At 36.0% G+C, this 20,497-nt stretch overlaps 1 protein-coding gene across 1 annotated transcript; it reads right to left on the bottom strand.

The window, feature by feature from the left end:
- Nucleotides 1-520: 520 nt before the first annotated feature.
- Nucleotides 521-13,379, bottom strand: LOC127811111 (uncharacterized). Its single transcript, XM_052350841.1, has 5 exons — nucleotides 12,925-13,379; nucleotides 1,972-2,109; nucleotides 1,390-1,839; nucleotides 749-1,276; nucleotides 521-619 (listed from the first exon to the last, which is right to left on the bottom strand). Exons 1-5 carry the CDS (start codon nucleotides 13,171-13,173, stop codon nucleotides 521-523), a joined length of 1,464 nt encoding a protein of 487 aa, XP_052206801.1. The 5' UTR covers nucleotides 13,174-13,379.
- Between the last annotated feature and the right edge of the window lie 7,118 nt (nucleotides 13,380-20,497).

Raw genomic sequence — 20,497 nt, 5'->3', positions numbered from 1 at the left:
CATGAGCGGACTAAACACTTGGACATCGATTGTCATATTGTATGTGATCAGTACAAGCGGGGGTTTATTACACCTGTTCATGTGTCTTCTTCGAATCAAATTGCAGATATCCCACTAAACCTCTCAGCTCCGCTCAACATTGGAGTCTTATTTCCAAGTTGGGACTGTTAATTCTCAACTGTCTCCAACTTGCGAGGGTGTGTGTTAAAACTAACCAACCAACTTGGTGGTTAGTAGATGTAGTTGAGTAGTTGTTATTAGCATAAAATTGTTATAACCATATAGCAGTTAGTAGGCAGGCCTTAATATAAACATGCACCGTGGGTGTACATACATTTTTGGGGGAATAATAATACCTCTTCTTCTAGTGGTTTTGTATTATTTTCTTATGAAATTTCTCAATAATTGAGATAAGCAGAAGCTCCACTAAAGAGGGAGAAATTTGTTCTCTATGTGACTAATTAATTAAGCGGACTTTTTATATCCGACCCATGAAGCTATATATATGTATATAGTTTCATTATCCAATTATCTCGTCATCCTTGCATGCCCTTAGTGTCACTTCTGCAACGTCTGTTCCAGCCATGCTTGTAATATCGCAGCATTCACTTCTTTCAACCTGATCAGACAGACAGAGAAAGGGAAGTTTTAAAACTTAGTTTTTACTCATATATATGAAAACATTTGTATAATTAGATCAAATGACAACATACATATAGATGAACGAAAACAAACTTAATTAGCTTACCCCGCTGAGCTTTGTTGCCGATGAGAAGACCTGGACTTTGGTGATATGCGCCGCGGTTTGGTTGCCTTTCCATTGGCAATTTGGCTTACCAGGGGAGGGCGCTCGAGCGTAGGTCGTAAGAGTTAGATTGTCGGAGGTTTTTTCGATGCTGCCGAAGAAGAAGACACTAGGGGTCTCGCATGGCCAGCGGGTGTTGAACATGAACTTGGGGGGCTTGGCATTCCTCGGCCACGGCTCAAACGTTTCGAGGGGCCTCTTCAGCATGGCGCGGGGGTGAATGATCTCGTAAATGTGGACCGAGTAGCCCCAAGAGACCGAAATCGACCATTTCTTCTGCTTGTCGTAGCAGATGGTTTGCTGCAGGAGACGCGACTGGTCGACGTTGCCGGCTTTCATGAGGTGTGTTGTGGATTGGAAGACGTCCATGGAAGGGAAGATAGGGTTTGTGTAATCAAGGTGGTGGAGAGATAGCAAAGGAGACTGTGGATGGGCTGAGAGGAAACCTGATATGTCGCCAACAAGATCAATCTGCATCCACAACGAACGCATTATATGCATATATACATATATATATATATGTACGCTGCAATTAATCTTTAATATTTACTTCATCTTCATATACGAAAGATCTTGTTAATTACCTGATGAACGCCTGGCTCCACAGTAAGAGAAACTCCCAATTCATTGACACAATACTGTACAATTGTGTCGTGTGATCTAACATAGGGATATCTCCTAATGCAACCTTCCAAATCCTTCACCATTGCAGCTGCCAAGGGATAACTCAAGGCGAATCCACCACCGCCAAACGCCTGTTCGAACGAGTACCACAGATTCGAAATAGAAGTTTCAGAGTAGCCACCGATGTAATAGTATTTGGTATGATCATACTTGGACAAAACATGCACCCAATTCTCAGGCATGAAGACTGAGTCATCGAAGCCCATTATGTACCACCTCACCCCCTCGCCGCCCTCTCTGAACGTCTCCCAAATGGCGTGCACCATCCGCACCATGATCGGCGCCACGTGCTTCGACTCGACCTCGAGTTTTCTCGTGTCATCAGAGATCACAAACGGAGGAGAAGTTACCTGTTGATGATGATGTATGTATATATATATATATAAATGATGAAGTTAACTCTCTATCTCTGTATGTCTATCTATCTATCAACTTAACCTCTTCAGTTTAAGATGAGAGAACGGCTAATAATTCAACGTTACCGGCCATGGAAGCAACTCATCGGTGGGAGCCTTGTCTAGAAATAGAAATCCCCGGGTTATGTTGGGGCGCCACCAAGCTTCAATAAAAGGCCGCCTTGGCTTCCATGTTTTCACCGAAGTCACGAGCCCAAACACGAGGTGGTTGATATTCGTGGCGGTGGTAAACTTTTCTCTGATCTCAGAATTGGGTGCCGGCGTCGTCCAAATGCGGTACAACGGCGACAAGATATCCGAAGCCGGGCAGGTGGAATAATGGTTTAGAACAAGCAGATAAACCAAGAAGAGAGCCAATCCTGAAATACCCAGTACTTTGCATAGAGAGTAAACAAAATTATCACCGGAAAATTTGCTGAGTTTTTGTGTGGTAGAATCCAGAGACAGCGCCATGGCGAGAAGAGCGATTAGAAAGAAATGAGATGGGATGCGAATGAAAGCATCAGTTACGAGGAGGAATAAAATGTTACCAAAAAATTATTAGGCTTAATTTTTTTGGTAAATAATATTGCAACTCAATTGGTAAATAATATTGCACAACTTGAATCTTCTAATTAGGTTAAAAGGGAAACTACATACATCCATTTTTATTAAATTTGGTTGTCTTGATGTACGCATTATTCCTTGTTTTGTGTGTTGGAATGCCCCTTGTATTTTAAACTTGACTTGGTGCGTATCCCAAGCTTTAAAATATTTCATTTTTTAATTTTTCTATATTTTTCTAATTTTAATTTTTTCTACTTTATTTTTCCCCGACACACTAAAAAAATTATTGTTCAAGAAGTGTTTGAGGTGAAAAAACGAGGGTCTCAAGGCTACAATTTATAAAATAAAAGTTATTTTTAAGAAATATTAAGATATTGAATTAAAGTGATCGATTATTCTTTTCTTATTTTCATATATGTTGAATACAAATTTATTCTTCTACTCGTGTCAAATAAACTCAAGGGGAGGTGTTTGAGGGGATAGGGTCCATGCCGCCCCTCCCATTTTACTTGCGTGAGGCAAATGTTATGTTACCCGACGTGGGCAACACAACATTCTCAATGTTGAACATATTCAAACATGCATCTTGATTTGTGATAATCACATCATATTTATCATTTATATAGCAATTTTTGTCATTATTGCGATGAGAAAAATTGAAATGAATAACACTAAAATGGAATCATAAGTTCTACTGTGATGATTGTTGCTATTACTAACCGAATGATTATTTTATTTTATTATTATATTTGGTAAGTTAGAATTTGGATAAAATAGAATTAAAAAATAAATTTATTAAAAAAATAACCTTAGTCTAAAAATAATATGCATTATTTTATTTTTTAACTGTCAAAAATTTGGGTGAATAAAATATTATTTTCATTTTTGACTGTTAATAAAAATTAAAAGATTTTAAATAATTACTTATTTGATAATAATATACTGTTGTATTTTAATTTTTAATTTTTAAATAAAATTTAACTCGTATAGTGTAACATCCTGGTAATTTGAGAATAATTAATGATTATTAAGTTAATCAGAATAGTTAATAATTATTAATTTAATTGAGAATAAAAAATATTTTGTAATTTAAAAAGGGAATGGTTAATCATCATTAATTAGTGTAATTAATGTGGTTATTAAATGTTGTAGGATTTAAAGGAAATATTAAATTATTTTGTATTAAAAGAAAGAGGCAATTAATTATTAAAAGTCTTAGGAGTATTTATGGAAATAAAGAAAAATTAAAATAAAATAATTTGGGTGAATTTCTGAAAATTTGGGGTGTAAGTGGAATATGTGAAAAGGGAGGGTCGGGTGCATGTGTAATTAATGGGAATTATGGGCACTGAAATGTGATTTCGGGAAGCGACAGAGAATTACCTTAAGTTTAATATAGTGTGTATATGGGTCGAGGAAGCTGGTTGGCGCGGGTGGGAGCTTGCGATGGTGTCCGTGGGCTGGGCAAGGGATCAAACCGCAGGTGGGCACACGAGGGGGAGGATTTTTGGCCATTCCTTGCCCAAAACGACGTCGTTTTAGGCAAGGCAGTGGCCTAAATTGTGGCAGCTTCTAACTGCCCCTCTCCTACTTCTTTTTTAACTCAATTCTGGCGTGAAATTGGCCGATTTTAACAACAATAGTGAAGGGGGAAAAAATTGGAGAAGATGAAGTCGTGCATAGCCATGGAAATGGAGTGAAAAATTCAAAGAAAAATGGAAGAAATGCAGTTTAATTAAAGTTTAAATATACAGGTATATTAAGTAAATTATGTGAATAAATTTGTATGATTTGAAATTTTATTTAAGGTGTAATTTTATTAATTTTGGTTGAATTTAACTATTTTACAGCGTGTATTAATTTAGCTGTATGTGGGGGTATAAATATTGTAATCAGTTAATTTAAGGCAAACTCTTTACTCCCTTTGTGATTCACATTGGATTTATGAATTCTATGTTCTCCCTCAACCCGATTTACTTATAGAAATTAATTGTGAATGTTATAGTTAATTATTATGCGAATTTTATTAAATTAAGTAGGTGACTTCTGGGGTTTAATTTCTTTAAGTGTTTACAGGGTATTGTATTGCCCCTACTTTCTCGGGAATGATGCCGAACCTAGTTTGGACTAGGTTCTTAATGAGTTAATTGTAGTTGTGGGTACCCTTTGGGGTGAGTTATTCTAACTGGGAGTCTTGGGGTTTTACTTGTGTGAGTCATAGGGTGTGGGATATACAGTTACTGACTATCGATCGTTGGGTCATAACAATTGATGACTGGAAGTATGAGCGTCAATTATTAGCTGTTACGATAGACTATAGACGGGTCGGGCAAGTTGGTGTCACTAGACACCCACTACTGGTGTCATGTGTATCATGATGCGATTGTGGTTCCATATGGGCGTGAATGGTATTAACAAGCGGCGTGAGCTATCATCCAATGAGGTAACGTATTGACTATTTAGTGACACTAGAGCGAATTGTCATCGAGTCAAGGCGGTTGTCAACTGGTTGTTCCTAGTCATAGATTGTTAACCAGTACTTAGTCACTGTTGACTAACTCTGTTATTATGTGACATATTGCGTGACATTACAGTGCACGGGATTGGGCTTACATTCATTATGGGTCATGCTTTGTATGTACGGGAAAGTGTGCTCATTGGCATAACCCAGTTAGCCTGTTAAGTGTCAATTTGGGTACAATAGGCGAGCATGTGCATTTAGAGCATTTTGCCTGTGTGGGTTCTTATATAGGTGTAGCATGACTTGATGCTTGACTTATGGGGGCTTTGTCATCACGTTAATGTTGCAAGAGCCATTGCATTTATTATCTGTTGCATTGCGTGGTTATTGTTTGATTTGGTATATATATGATTGTGGTTTGTGGTATGGAGTTGACTCTCGATAGCTATGAGTATGAGCTGGGCTCTAGATAGCTATGACATGGGGACTCCAATATGTGACTATGACGAGAGCTTCGAGCTCGTGTGGATCGTGTTGTGAGAGCCTCAGGCTCATGGGCTTTATGCCAGCCAGTTCATGGCTGTGGCAGGTTTGTATGCTGGAACTTGAGTGTCAAGATGTGCATTTTCTATGTGGGTCCCAAGGACTGTTATGTGTTTTGTTTTATTTATATGGAGTACTAGTTTTTATGTTGCACGGTATGGCATGACATGTTCATATGCTGCATTGCTCTTGATGCAGGTGTATTCTGGAAAAGGAGTGTATTCCCAGCTTGTTAATGTTATGTAGTGAGGTGTACTCGATTGTGGTTTATTCTGGATTAACTTTGTCTAGCGAGGCATATGTCGAGTATGATTATTTCTTGTTTTGGTCTATTACTTGTTAATAGTGGGATGTGTTCTGGTATGGGAGATATGTGCCTAGCCTTACCTCCATTTTTTTATTATACTTGCTGAGCCTTTGTGGCTCATCTTGTTTTTATCATCATTCCAAATGTAGGAGCTGAAGCAATGGCTAGACTATTTAGCGTGTCAGTTGCAGATAACTGTGTGTACAAGACAATCCCGACTAAGAAGATTCGTGAGGTGCGAGTTGTGATCAAGGGCACGAATAGTGTGGCTTGTTTGGTTTATCTGATTATTATGTTGTAATGTATGATTAAGCCCCTGAGTAGTTTATTTCGTATTTATCTAACTTCCGCTGTTGTGGGGTGATGTATGATTATTAGTGATTTATAATTGAAAATCGAAGAAATTTCCAGATCATCACATATAGTGATAAAAGTATTTATAAATTTATTATAATAGTAGAGATCACCTGCGTTCAAATTTTATCAACAATTAATTTTGTATAATTATTTATAATTTTTTAAATAAAATAAAATAAAAGGCATTACTTTAATGAAAAATAACACTAAATGATGTATTTCCTTAATTAATTCTTATTAGATTTGAATTTAAAAAGTTAACCTAGCATGTTTTATTTATTTTTTTGCTTTGAAAATTAAAGAGTCACTAAACACAATTAGGGAGAGATTGGTACTGGAGAAATTTTTAAATTATTAGAAATGTTATGTTGAAAATCTACATTTTCATATTTGATACAACTTTTTTAAAAAAGAATCTCAAGAAAATAATATTTTCAAAATTTATTTTTAATCAACTTTTCCCACAAAAATATTTTTAGAGGGGTTGAGAATCTTGGATTCCCATAGACTTGGAAAAGTTTTTAACAAATAAAAAGTCTAAAACACTCATTACCTTCTTAGAACTCTATAACCCTTTTACGATTATCTTTGCAATAATTTTCTTCATATAAACATATATATTATGTATATATATTATATATATGTATATATGTGTGTTTATATATACACACACATATATATATAATGTGTAAAAAAATGACATTTTTTGACTTCCTAAAAAGTTATGGGTCCCAATATATTTTATATTGTAACGATCCGTTAATGGGTCTAGGAGATTATTAATATTTTATTTATGGAGATTGAAAAATTTTGCCCTATCAAATTAAATGTTAAGAAATATTATTTTTATTTTTGACTATTAATAAAAATTTAAAATTAAAAGATTTTAAATAATTACTTATTTGATAATATTTGACAATTGTATTTTAATTTTTTATTTTTAAAATAAAATTTAAATTGTATAGTGATAAAAGTATTTATAAATTTATTATAATCGTAGAGATCAGCACATTCAAATTTTATCAACAATTAATTTTGGATAATTATTTATAATTTTTTAAATAAAATAAAATAAAATAGAAGACATTGCTTTAATGAAAAATAACACTAAGGGCCTATTTGATAACACACATTTTTCATAGAAAATGTCTAATCATGTGTAATTATTACACATATTTTCTATGGAAATAATTAAACACCCTTAACTTTTTTATAGAAAAGTTATCTTGGTACAAGCATTTAAAGTTTCTTTCTATAAAATCATTTTCTAAGGGGGTTGGGCGATTTTTACCTAGAATAAATTCTAGGTAATGATTGCCTAGAAAATAAAAAACAACTCCACTCCCTTGGAAAATGAACTCTATGGAAAGAAACTTTAAATGCTTATACCATTGATAACTTTTTCATAGAACAGTTAAGAGTGTTTAATTATTTTTATAGAAATATGTATAATAATTACACATGATTAGATATTTTCTATAAAAAATGTGTGCTATCAAATAGGTATTTATTTAATTAATTCTTATTAGATTTGGATTTAAAAAGTTAGCCTAGCATGTTTTATTTATTTTTTTGCTTTGGAAATTAAAGAGTCATTAGACACAATTAGGGGACAATTGGTACATGAGAAGTTTTTAGATTCCTCTCATATTTGGTACAACCTTTTTAAAAAAAATTCTTAGAAAATAATATTTTTAAAATTTATTTTTAATCAACTTTCCCACAAAAAGATTTTTAGAGAATTGTGAATCTTGGATTCCCATACATTTAGAAAAGTTTTTAACAAATAAAAAGTTTAAAACACCAATTACCCTCTTAGAATCCTATATCCCTTTTACGATTATCTTTGCCATAACTTTCTTTTTACAAACATATATATTATATATGTGTGTGTATATACACACACATATCTACATAATGTGTAAAAACATGACTTTTTTTGACTTCCTAAAAGGTTGTGGATCCCAATATTTTATATATTAGAGAGAATTTATCATTTTTAAACAAAAAATCAAATAAGGGTAATTTTGAAAAAAAAAAATTGATTTTCAGAAATGTTGCATTTAAACCAAATATAAAAATATAAGATTCTCAAAAAAGAATGCCCATCATTTCTAAAAATGTTTAAATCTAACAAAATATAGAATTACATAAATCATGAAAATAAAAAATTTCTCAAAATATTCTAAAAAATCATGAATTCTATAAATCTAAAAATTTCTCTCATACCAAACGCTCCTCCTTAGTGGTTGATAACAAATCCCCATCTCTAAGAAAGTGTGTCCTTCCAAACTTCCATCATGTTGAAGAGAGGATTTTTTTTTTAATTAAGAGTACAATGTAAATTTGAAAAATATAATTAAATTTAAGAATAAAATATAACTCCTACGATATAATAATACAAATCAATTACAAACAAAATGTTGAAAGAAAAATTTTAAAAGAAATTTATGTCCAACGAAACTCGAGCCTAATATCGAAAGGGGTGTTTTGGATACACTTAATCGTGAAAAGTAATTTTAGTTCTTCAAAAATTATTTACAAAAATATAAAACTAGAAATTTTGTTAAATAATGAAAAAAAAAATGAAACATGGTTTTTCAAAACTGTGATGAATTATTTTTTCTATAAGAAAGAGTATATTAACAGAAAAAACTGCAAAGTGTCAACAACTTATGCTAGGGCGAGATCAACAATATCATATGTGATTTATGATTTTTTTTAAATTTTTTATATATTTATAGTATGATGTAATCTTAAAATCTCAATTTTTAAGATCTTTGTCTCGTTATTAGACCAAAATTTTATTGTTTGATATAATCTATTGTTCAATACCAAAAATAGAACATCTAATCAAAAAAGAGTTATGGAAATATTAGATTCCGTTTTCTTAAAAAAAAATTGCTAGTAAGCACTAATAGATGGAAACAACATAAAAGGATTCACGTGTTTTAATTAAGGATCATGCTATTTGTACAGAAGGCCACTTACAGGTGGTTTATAGGTAAGTTGAAAAGACAACTTTGTCCCCCTCTCTTTTATCTCAATGACTATTTTACCCTTTTCTATCCTCTCTCTCCCCTCTTCTCTCATCTCCTTTCATTTCAGCACTGCCTATCGCAGCTTGCCTCGCCTGGTCAATGCCCATCGCTTACCTCTCGCCTAGTCGACTGTCGCCTTGAGAGGCAAGGCAGCCAAACGAGGATGTAGCCGGCGGCGGCGGTCGGTCAGGCGAGAGGCGAAGCATTGACCAGGCAAGGCAATGGCGGGCGACGAGCTACGAGTGCGAGTCAGTGGCAGCGAGACAGAGGCAGCAGCGAGATGAAGGCTGCGAGAGGCAGTCCTGAAGGGGAAAATGGAGAAAGAGAGAGAGAGAGAGAGAAAGATGAGAGGATAGAAGAGAAGAGAATATCATTCTGTAAACTAACCTGTAAAACTATTTTTGTACAAATAACATTATTCTTTAATTAAATATTCTCTTTTACTTTCTGATAACTATATGGAAATTATCGACAAGACAAATAATTATGCTTTTTTATATATATAAAAAAGAAATTTTGAAAGAGAGAAATGACGACTGACCCCTAATGTTTCTTTAATGAGTTCTCGCTCTCTAATTAATCGACACAATACTAATTTTTAGACTTCCCTATTCTCATACCATTTTATAACACTAAATTCAAAAACTTTAATTGAATCATACTTGGACCGTATTGATCTATTGGGCCGCGAGGTCCACAACTTGCTACCAAGCCCTGCCTCTTAACTAGAATTCAACCCAAGAAACTTGGATGGTCTTTTCATATAAGCTAAGATCCTTGCGCCAATAACAGATCTTATCAACTTCGAGTAACTCGTGCCCTGGTCATCATTAGCTCATAATCTTCATCGAATCCGAGATCCTCGAAGATGATTCCTATCACTACTGCGCATGCATTTCAACTCTCTATCCTCTCATGATGGCCAGCGACACGCAAAGCGCCTTCATCTCTATATAAATTATAGCCTGATCACAAGTCAAGATACATTCTTTCCAAACCTTACCCATATTTTGCTATTTTGAACTTTCACTGAGTTGAATGTTGGAGTGCTTACAGGTGCCTGCCACCCTCGTCGGACTACGGCATCCCACCGCCATTACAGCCAATCTTGCCAACTTCGTTGGGCCGGAAGGAACAAAACCAATTCAATTAACTTATTTTGTACACCTCAAAATTTCAATTAGTAATAGCTCATTTACACCCCCCCCCCCCCCCCCAAAAAAAAAAAAAAAAAAAAAAAAAAAATCCTAAACATTCATATCCCTTCACTTGTCTAATTAGGTCTTTGAATACCGAAGCTAATTCTAATCGTCATTTTCACGCGTCAAAGGCCTCCTTTTCCTGCTTTACTTGCCAAACACGTAGTCCGTTGTATAGCACATAGTTATTTAAAATCTTATATAGCACATAGATTGTGAATTTTAAAATTTGTATGAATAACTCTTCATCAAATTTATAAATTAAATCTTCTACGAAATCTAATCTTATGTATGTTGGATAGGGATTATCAGAATTGAAAATTTAGTCCCGATAATTAAAGTAATTGCCTATAAATATTTAAGACCCAATTTGGTAGTGGCCTATAGTTTTTTGCTGCCACTGCATGTTTAGTAGCGTTACTTATTAGGAGGGATGCTATTTAAGCTTCTTCTTTTTTTTTTTTAAATAAATTAAAAAGGTAAACTTGGATTGTGAAAGGATATCATGTGTGTCATCCAAATCTTCTCACTTACTTGCTTTACACTCATGAAATTAGGCATAATATTGAGGGTAAATAGTAAAAAAAATCTAAATATTTTCAAAAAATTTATAAATTTATTTGAATGTTCCAATTTTGACAATTTATAAAAAAAAATAAGAAGAAGTTGAGATGAAACCGAGAGAAGGGTACTATTTGAAACAATTCTGAAATCTGAGAGATCGATTATTAGATGAAAATGTTTACAAAGAAGCAGATATTAAACTGATAGCAAAGTATCTATCGGTATTTTACTCCCAAAAAACAAAAACAAATTAACAGAAATGTTGTACCAAAACAGTTAAAAGAAAATGAGTATAATTGAGATAAGCAGAAGCTCAACTAAAGAGGGAGAAATTTGTTCTCTATGTGACTAATTAATTAAGCGGACTTTTGATATCCGACCCATGAAGCTATATATATATATATAGTTTCATTATCCAATTATCTCGTCATCCTTGCATGCCCTTAGTGTCACTTCTGCAACGTCTGTTCCAGCCATGCTTGTAATGTCGCAGCATTCACTTCTTTCAACCTGATCAGACAGACAGAGAAAGGGAAGTTTTAAAACTTAGTTATTACTCATATATATATGAAAACATTTGTATAATTAGATCGAATGACAACACATATATAGATGAACGAAAACAAATTAACTTAGCTTACCCCGCTGAGCTTTGTTGCCGATGAGAAGACCTGGACTTTGGTGATATGCGCCGCGGTTTGGTTGCCTTTCCATCGGCAATTTGGCTTACCAGGGGAGGGCGCTCGAGCATAGGTCGTAAGAATTTGATTGTCGGAGGTTTTTTCGATGCTGCCGAAGAAGAAGACACTAGGGGTCTCGCATGGCCAGCGGGTGTTGAACATGAACTTGGGGGGCTTGGCATTCCTCGCCCACGGATCAAACGTTTCGAGGGGCCTCTTCAGCATGGCGCGGGGGTGAATGATCTCGTAAATGTGGACCGAGTAGCCCCAAGAGACCGAAATCGACCATTTCTTCTGCTTGTCGTAGCAGATGGTTTGCTGCAGGAGACGCGACTGGTCGACGTTGCCGGCTTTCATGAGGTGTGTTGTGGATTGGAAGACGTCCATGGAAGGGAAGATAGGGTTTGTGTAATCAAGGTGGTGGAGAGATAGCAAAGGTGACTGTGGATGGGCTGAGAGGAAACCTGATATGTCGCCAACAAGATCAATCTGCATCCACAACGAACGCATTATATGCATATATATATATATATATGTACGCTGCAATTAATCTTTAATATTTACTTCATTCTTCATATACGAAAGATCTTGTTAATTACCTGATGAACGCCTGGCTCCACAGTAAGAGAAACTCCCAATTCATTGACACAATACTGTACAATTGTGTCGTGTGATCTAACATAGGGATATCTCCTAATGCAACCTTCCAAATCCTTCACCATTGCAGCTGCCAAGGGATAACTCAAGGCGAATCCACCACCGCCAAACGCCTGTTCGAACGAGTACCACAGATTCGAAATAGCAGTTTCAGAGTAGCCACCGATGTAATAGTATTTGGTATGATCATACTTGGACAAAACATGCACCCAATTCTCAGGCATGAAGACTGAGTCATCGAAGCCCATTATGTACCACCTCACCCCCTCACCGCCCTCTCGGAACGTCTCCCAAATGGCGTGCACCATCCGCACCATGATCGGCGCCACGTGCTTCGACTCGACCTCGAGTTTTCTCGTGTCATCAGAGATCACAAACGGAGGAGAAGTTACCTGTTGATGATGATGTATATATATATATATATATATAAATGATGATGTTAACTCTCTATCTCTGTATGTCTATCTATCTATCAACTTAACCTCTTCAGTTTAAGATGAGAGAATGGCTAATAATTCAACGTTACCGGCCATGGAAGCAACTCATCGGTGGGAGCCTTGTCTAGAAATAGAAATCCCCGGGTTATGTTGGGGCGCCACCATGCTTCGATAAAAGGCCGCCTTGGCTTCCATGTTTTCACCGAAGTCACGAGCCCAAACACGAGGTGGTTAATATTCGTGGCGGTGGCAAACTTTTCTCTGACCTCAGAATTAGGTGCCGGCGTCGTCCAAATGCGATACAACGGCGACAAGATATCCGAAGCCGGGCAGGTGGAATAATGGTTTAGAACAAGCAGATAAACCAAGAAGAAAGCCAATCCTGAAATACCCAGTACTTTGCATAGAGAGTAAACAAAATTATCACCGGAAAATTTGCTGAGTTTTTGTGTGGTAGAATTCAGAGACAGCCCCATGGCGAGAAGAGCGATTAGAAAGAAATGAGATGGGATGGGAATGAAAGCATCAGTTACGAGGAGTAAAGGTTTGAACTGACGAGCAGATTCATGTGGGGTAGTAACGAAGAATTCATTAAGGAGATTGAACCAGAAGAGAAGCCGAGTTTTTGATAAAAACTGAAATGATAATACGTACTACGTACGATCAGAGATCATGTGATGAAGCTTTGGTTTTCAAGGTTACCTAACACGAGTGCGTGCATGGCTTTATAGTCTGGGTTGCTTCCTTCGGGTTTGCTGATCCATGTGACTGAGATTTGCTTCTCCTTTCATTTTGTTTTATTTATGTATATATAATTCCATGGTCAAAGGTCAAGCTATTGTTTTTATATTTGTAGCGTACAGAGCTGTCCCACTCTAATCTTTTAGCCAAATAAATAAAGCCCATTGTAACTAATATTATATAGAAACAAATATGGGTTTCTTTTCCTATTGGTCTTATATATATAGCTGGTGCATTAATTAAAGCCGTTAAATCCAGTGGGGCTGGCTATACGGGGGATGCACCATGCATGTGTTGAGAATGTGAGAAACCTAATCTTATTGTACATAGAAAATGTGAGGGGAGAGGAGCGGGTCACATGCATGGGTACGCTTATAAAGGGAGAGAAAAGGAGAGGCTTAGCGCGCGCATACACACACACACACAGATAGATATATATATATATAAGGAAAATACTATTGGTACTATATGGATTTCTATGAATTATATAATATAATTGAAATATTTAAAATATCTCTCATCAAAAGTAATAAAGTGAGGTGGTGAGACGTCGTGAGACGATGAGACGCATTACTAAAATACCCCTCACCTAAAGCGGTGAGGCTGCCCAAAACACTGAGGCACGCCGTGAGACGATGAAACACATGACTAAAATATCCCTCACCTAAAACGGTGAGGCAACCCAAAACATTGAAGCAAGGCGGTGAGGTGCGAGGAGTATTTTTGTTATTTTATAATAAATTGTGTAGTCCATGGTGTAGCCTATAAAATACCTATAGCATGGTACTATTTATAAATACATACATATATATAAAAGATCCATATGTTATTCATAAGAGATCCAGCTCATCAAACGTTATATATTACTTACAATTAAATTACCCAATTGCAATTATGTATAATATATAGGTCATTTGTACAAATGAAATTAATATGTAGCTAGGGGTGCGGATTACGTACCCAATTGGTTGTCTAAGGAGGGAAAATTGGCTTTTAGGTTTAGTTTAATATAATGTGAAAGTGCATATGTGTGTATTATTTTCAGAATAAATTACACTCATCATTCCTAAGGTTTAATAATATAATTATAATAGTTTAAAAAATTATACAAAGAGTTTCTCCATCGGAAACATCAAAATAGAATGACTATTTTTTTTATCTTCATAATTAATTCTCTCTCTCCTATTTTCCCTCTTTTTCCTTCTCTTCTCTCTTTTATTTTTCACTTATCCTTATCAAGTTTGGTAAAAAGAAACATCACCAGTAGCTCAAGCAATCGAAACTCCGACCATCGTTTTTGGATGATGTTTGGTTTAAAACATCTTTGAAATATTGAAGAACCCAAGCTCCATACGTTATTTGATTCGAAGAACCTAGCTAGGTACGTACATGGGTTTTTAATTAAACCAAGTGTTTGAACTTTGCGAGGAAGATTAGAAGAAAGAGATACGATGAGGGAAAAGAATAAACTATCATCATTAGAGAAAATGCAATGTCGTCTCTCTATTGTTGAAAATAGAGAGAAAATGGAGAGAGATTGAAAGTTGAGGGTATATTTTTATATTTTTTTTGTATTGGCTAATTAATAATTTTTCAAACTAGAGAAAAGGTCCTTATAGTCATGCCAAACCTCCATAGTGTGATTAGTGAATTTTATGCAAGTAAATAAGGATAATCAATTCTTTTAGACAAACTCACATATAATTAATTAATATATATATATATGTATCTAATGAATTTACTCAATACACACTTAGAAGATAGTTATTACCATTTTTTTCTGAATACACACTTAAAAAAGAAATAGTGTGAAAGAAGATCATGAAGCAAGGTAATTCTTAATGGTTTAATTACTGTCACTTTACCTGTCCATAATTTGATCTAGTTCTGAATTCAAAAAGACAACCATTTTTGTAACATGACTAGCTAGCTAGCTTAATTCTTCTCGTGCCCAAATTAACAAATTTCTATTTCGGTTCAAGGTATATGGTTATATATGCATGTGTCACATTATAAAAAATAATTAATTAAGGAGGTCGTGTGCGTGTAAGTATTCATATTTCAAGATGTAATTAACAATGGACTGGAAATCTAGAAAACTATTAATTTCTTAAAAAAGGGGTTAATTTTATGTTTATAGAAAACACTACTTCGAAGTCCAAACGTAGCTAGGATGAATTAATCCACTGCGTGACTTTAGTTTTTGAAAATGGTAATAAATGTAATGTGGGTACGTACGCAGTCAATTGTTAGGTTAATCTGCCAAATTATAATTATGTTATGGGACCAAATTACAAAATTCTATTTCGGCTATAGGTTCAAGGTATATGGTTATGCATGTGTGTCACGTCATAAAACATAAGGAGGTCGTGTGCTTGTATTAAGTATTCGTATTTCAAAATGTAACAATATAGACAGACTGGAAATCTAGAAAATTATTAATTTCTTAAAAAATGGGTTTTATGTTTATAGAAAACATTACTCCAAAGTCCAAATGTAGGATGAACTCCACTGCATGACGTTACTTGTTGAAAATGGTAATAAATGTAGTGTGGGTACATAGTCAATTGTTAGGTTAATTATCTGCCAAATTATAATTATGTTATGTGCCTAAATAGACGGCGGCCGCGGGGGGGGCTATTCTTAAGGGATGTTTTGCTCAACTTCTATATTTTTACTTTAAAAGTTTATAGTTTAAAAAATTTTAAGTTAAAATTTACTAAATCTCTATAAAGTTTATAATTTGAGCCACTTAAATTTCGTTGTAATTTTTTTTTTAGAATCTTTTTTTATACCATTTTTCAACTAAAAAATACTACATTTATATGTTAAAAAATAACTAGACTCAATTAATATTAAACAATTACGCACTATTTTATTTTTGCAAATTAATTAAAAATGAAAATACCAAACTTACCCTTAAATGAAGAAAAGTGGCGCCAATTAAGGATTTGAGAGGGAAAAAGTAGTAAAATATGACTAATAAACCTAATTAGTCTTTAAACTAAGCAAAATTTTAATTTATATATCCAAAGAATGTTGAGAATTATCTTTGTAATTGATATGTATATATTTACTTTCCTTTCTAGACAGAAGTCAAATTTCACTAATTGTGGATCACGTTTTCTTAGCATTAGAATCAGGAAGGATTGATTATATTTTTCTGTATATAAGCTATATGCTCTGTAAATAAAACATATTTCCAGTCATCCTTTGATATACTCTCCAAAACATCTGTTGCCTTTTTATTGAGTTGGTATCAGAGCGTAATTGATCTTCCACTCAATCTCTTCAAAAATGGTGGAAGAAAGCAAACACCAATATTAGGAGAAATTCATTCCAAAGCCTCAAACTCTAGTAGCAATTTCAGTGCCGATTCATCCAGCCCATATTTCATTCATCATTCTGACTATCCTAGCCACATGCTCGCACCAATCAAATTGTATGGAGCCAACTATCAATCATGGAGCATGTCCATGGTCAGTGTCGTACCTGAGTTTTTGGGGTCCTGAGGCGAAATGTAAAAAATGGGCCCCCAAATGTAGCCGCTGAAAGTTGAAGCAAATCTGAAAGAGTGAATCTAATGAGCCAATCGGCAATCGAGAGGCAGCGAGCCACCAGTAACAGCGAGCAATGGAGCAAGAGGCAGCGAGCCACCGGCCGACCACAACCCACAAGGGCAAGCGACCGAGCAGAGAAGCGAGCCACTGGCCACGAGGGCGAGGCGAGCCAGTGAGGATGAGCGACTGCCGACCGAACAGCTAGAGGCGAGAGAGCGAGGGTGAGAGCGAGAGGGTGAGGGCAAGGTCGAGGGCAAAGGGCGACTGCTCAGCAAGAGGAGAGAGAGGCAGCGAGCGACCGGCGACGGAGCAGTAGCGAGAAGCGAGAGGTTGCGAGGGCGAGGCGCGACAGAGCGAGAGAGGTGGGGCTAGGGCAGCGAGTGAAAAAGAGGGAGGGAGAAACTTTGCAGACATGAAGAGGGTGGACGGCTGGGTTGGGCTGGGAAATGGGCCCTTACAAATGGAAATATTTTTTATTTATAGGCCCCTAAGCAATGAAGTTTCCATGACATTTCCATGGGCCCTGAGGCAGCTGCCTCATGGGCCTCGTGGAAGGTCCGGCCCTGTCCATGGTTCATGCCCTTACTGCCAAAAACAAGATTGGTTTTATCAATGGGTCAATCCAGCCACCTTCAGAAATGGAACAACCGACAGAGTATTCCTTGTGAAGTCAATGCAATAGCATGGTTTTATCATGGCTTACTCACTCAATGGAACCCGATCTTGCTCAGAAGGTCATTCATGCCAAAAACAGCACATCAGGTATGGGAGGATTTTAGAGATCAAATTTCACCAAAAAAAATGCACCAGCAGTATATCAAATCCAAAAGTCATTGGCTTCTCTATCACAAGGCACAATGACAGTTTCTGCATATTTTACTAAACTCAAAGGTCTTTGGGATGAGTTGGAGACATATCGGCCTTTCCTTACCTACAACCAAATGAAAGCACATAATAAACAAAAGGAAGAGGACCAACTGATGCAATTTCTTATGGGACTCAATGACACATTTAACGTTGTTTGTACAAATATTCTCACGATGTCACCTCTTCCTAATGTTTGTCAGGCATATTCCCTTGTGATTCAAGAGGAAACTCAAAGACAAATGATGTTAGAATCAGCCGAGAATCTCTCCATTGCTGCTGCAGTTCACAGTCATCTAAACAATGTCTCCAATAAATCCAAAGGTAAACACTGTGAACACTGCAACGGAGAAGGTAACACAATTGACAATTATAGAACTCTGAGATTTCACTGCAAATTTTGTGATAAGAGGGGACATACGGAAGATAGATGCAAGTTTAAAAATGGCACATGGGGTTCCAACAATGTAGGAACTCTCGAAAACAGACAAAACCAGCATGGATCAAATTCCCATCCTATAGTCAATGCAGCAAACTCTTTCCAGGGTGACACCCAGGAAGACAACGGTGCATCATCATCCAACTCCTTACATGGGCTTTCCAAAGAACAGCTTCAACAAATTACTTGTGTGCTATTCGTGATGAATGCAACTGGTAATAATGATGCTTACGCAAACACTGCAGGTCTGTGTCCTTTTTTAATGCCTCAATTAATTCTATATTCACAAATTCTTGGATCTTGGATAGTGGAGCCACTGATCACATTATTTCTGATTCCAAACTTTTCACAAAAACTAAATCCTTACCAATACCCCATATTAATTTGCCCACTGGGTCTACAGCCTCAATAACTTCCACTGGCACTATGCCTTTCAACCCAAACCTCACCTTAACCAATGTTCTATGTGTACCTTCTTTTCGATTAAATTTGATGTCTGTTAGCAAAGTGATTGCTTCTCTAAATTGTTGTGCCATTTTGTTTCCCACTTTTTGTGTCTTGCAGGACTTAGCTACGGGGAAGATGATTGGCTCGGGTGAACAACATGACAGTCTTTATTACATGTCCCCTTTGCAACAAACACCGACCTCTCATCAAGTTTCTCAACCCTCGAATCTGTGGCATATGCGTCTTGGACATCCTTCACCATCTCGTCTTAAATTAATTTCTTCATTATTATCTTCTCATAACATTACTTTTGATAATAATTGCATTGTTCTATGGCTAAACAAACTAGACTTCCATTTCCTTCAAGTTCCATATCAACTTGTGCTCCTTTTGAGTTATTACACTATGATGTTTGGGGTCCCCACAAAGTTCCTACACACACAGGAGCTCATTTCTTTCTTACTATTGTGGACGATTTTACAAGATGCACATGGGTATTTCTTATGTAGTATAAATCTGAAACTTCCAAACTTTTACAGTCATTCATTACCTTTGCTCAAAACCAATTTCATGCTATGATTAAAATCATCAAAGTTGACAATGGTTCTGAATTTTTTTGCCATAAAAAGTTTCTTGCAGTCTCAAGGGATTGAATATCAACACACTTGTGTCTACACTTCACAACAAAATGGGGTAGTTGAGCATAAGCATCGTCATATACTTGTTGTTACCCATGCACTGCTTTTCCAATCTCATTTACCCATTCATTTATGGGGCGAATGCATTTTAACTGTTGTCTACCTAATTAACCGCATCCCATCACCTCTTCTATCTTCTAAATCACCTTTTGAAATGCTATACAATCGTTCACCTTCCCTCAATCACTTGAGAGTTTTTGGATGTTTGTGCTATGCTACAGTCGTTCATCCCATCCAAAAATTTGATCCTCGAGCAAAATCTTGTGTTTTTGTTGGTTACCCTACTAATCAAAAAGGTTACAAAAACTTTATGATTTAGATACTAAATCATTTTTTTGTTAGTCGTGATGTAACATTTTGTGAAACCATATTTCCTTTTGCTTCCCCTTCACCAAGACCCACTCATACACAACCATCATTTTCCCTTGACATGGATAACCATTGGCCATCTAATCCCCCCATCCCAACCAATACTACCATAGAGCTTCCCTCTCATTCCCTTCCTAACACCAATACACCTAATTCACCTATTTCACCTCATTCACCATTACTTGAAACCGCTTCACCTCCCCTTCCACCAACCAGACAATCCCTTCGTCCCAAATAGCCTCCAACTTGGCATAAAGACTACATTTTGTCCGCCCATGTCACCCAACCTTCCTCAACGCCAAGCTTTCGGTTAGGTACTCGATATCCTCTTTCCTATTTTCTTTCATACTCTCGTCTATCTTCTTCCTATTGTACCTTTTTTGCTAACATTATAGGTCATACTGAGCCCCATTCTTATGCTGAAGATATCCTTGATCCCCATTGGCAACAAGCTATGAATACAGAATTACAGGCATTACAGGATAATAATACTTGGAGCTTAGCCCCTCTTCCTGCTAGTCACAAGCCCATTGGTTGCGGATGGGTATACAAAATAAAGTATCAGTCTGATGGCACAATTGAACGCTATCAAGCTTGCCTTATTGCCAAAGGCTACACACAAGTTGAAGGCATCGACTACAAGGAAACATCCTCACCTACGGCCAAACTCACCACTCTTTGT

This window comes from Diospyros lotus, chromosome 1, assembly GCF_014633365.1.
Source record: "Diospyros lotus cultivar Yz01 chromosome 1, ASM1463336v1, whole genome shotgun sequence".
NCBI classification, from domain to species: domain Eukaryota; kingdom Viridiplantae; phylum Streptophyta; class Magnoliopsida; order Ericales; family Ebenaceae; genus Diospyros; species Diospyros lotus.
Note: the sequence above shows the minus strand (reverse complement) of the source record. Positions and strands in the feature narration are given on the sequence as shown.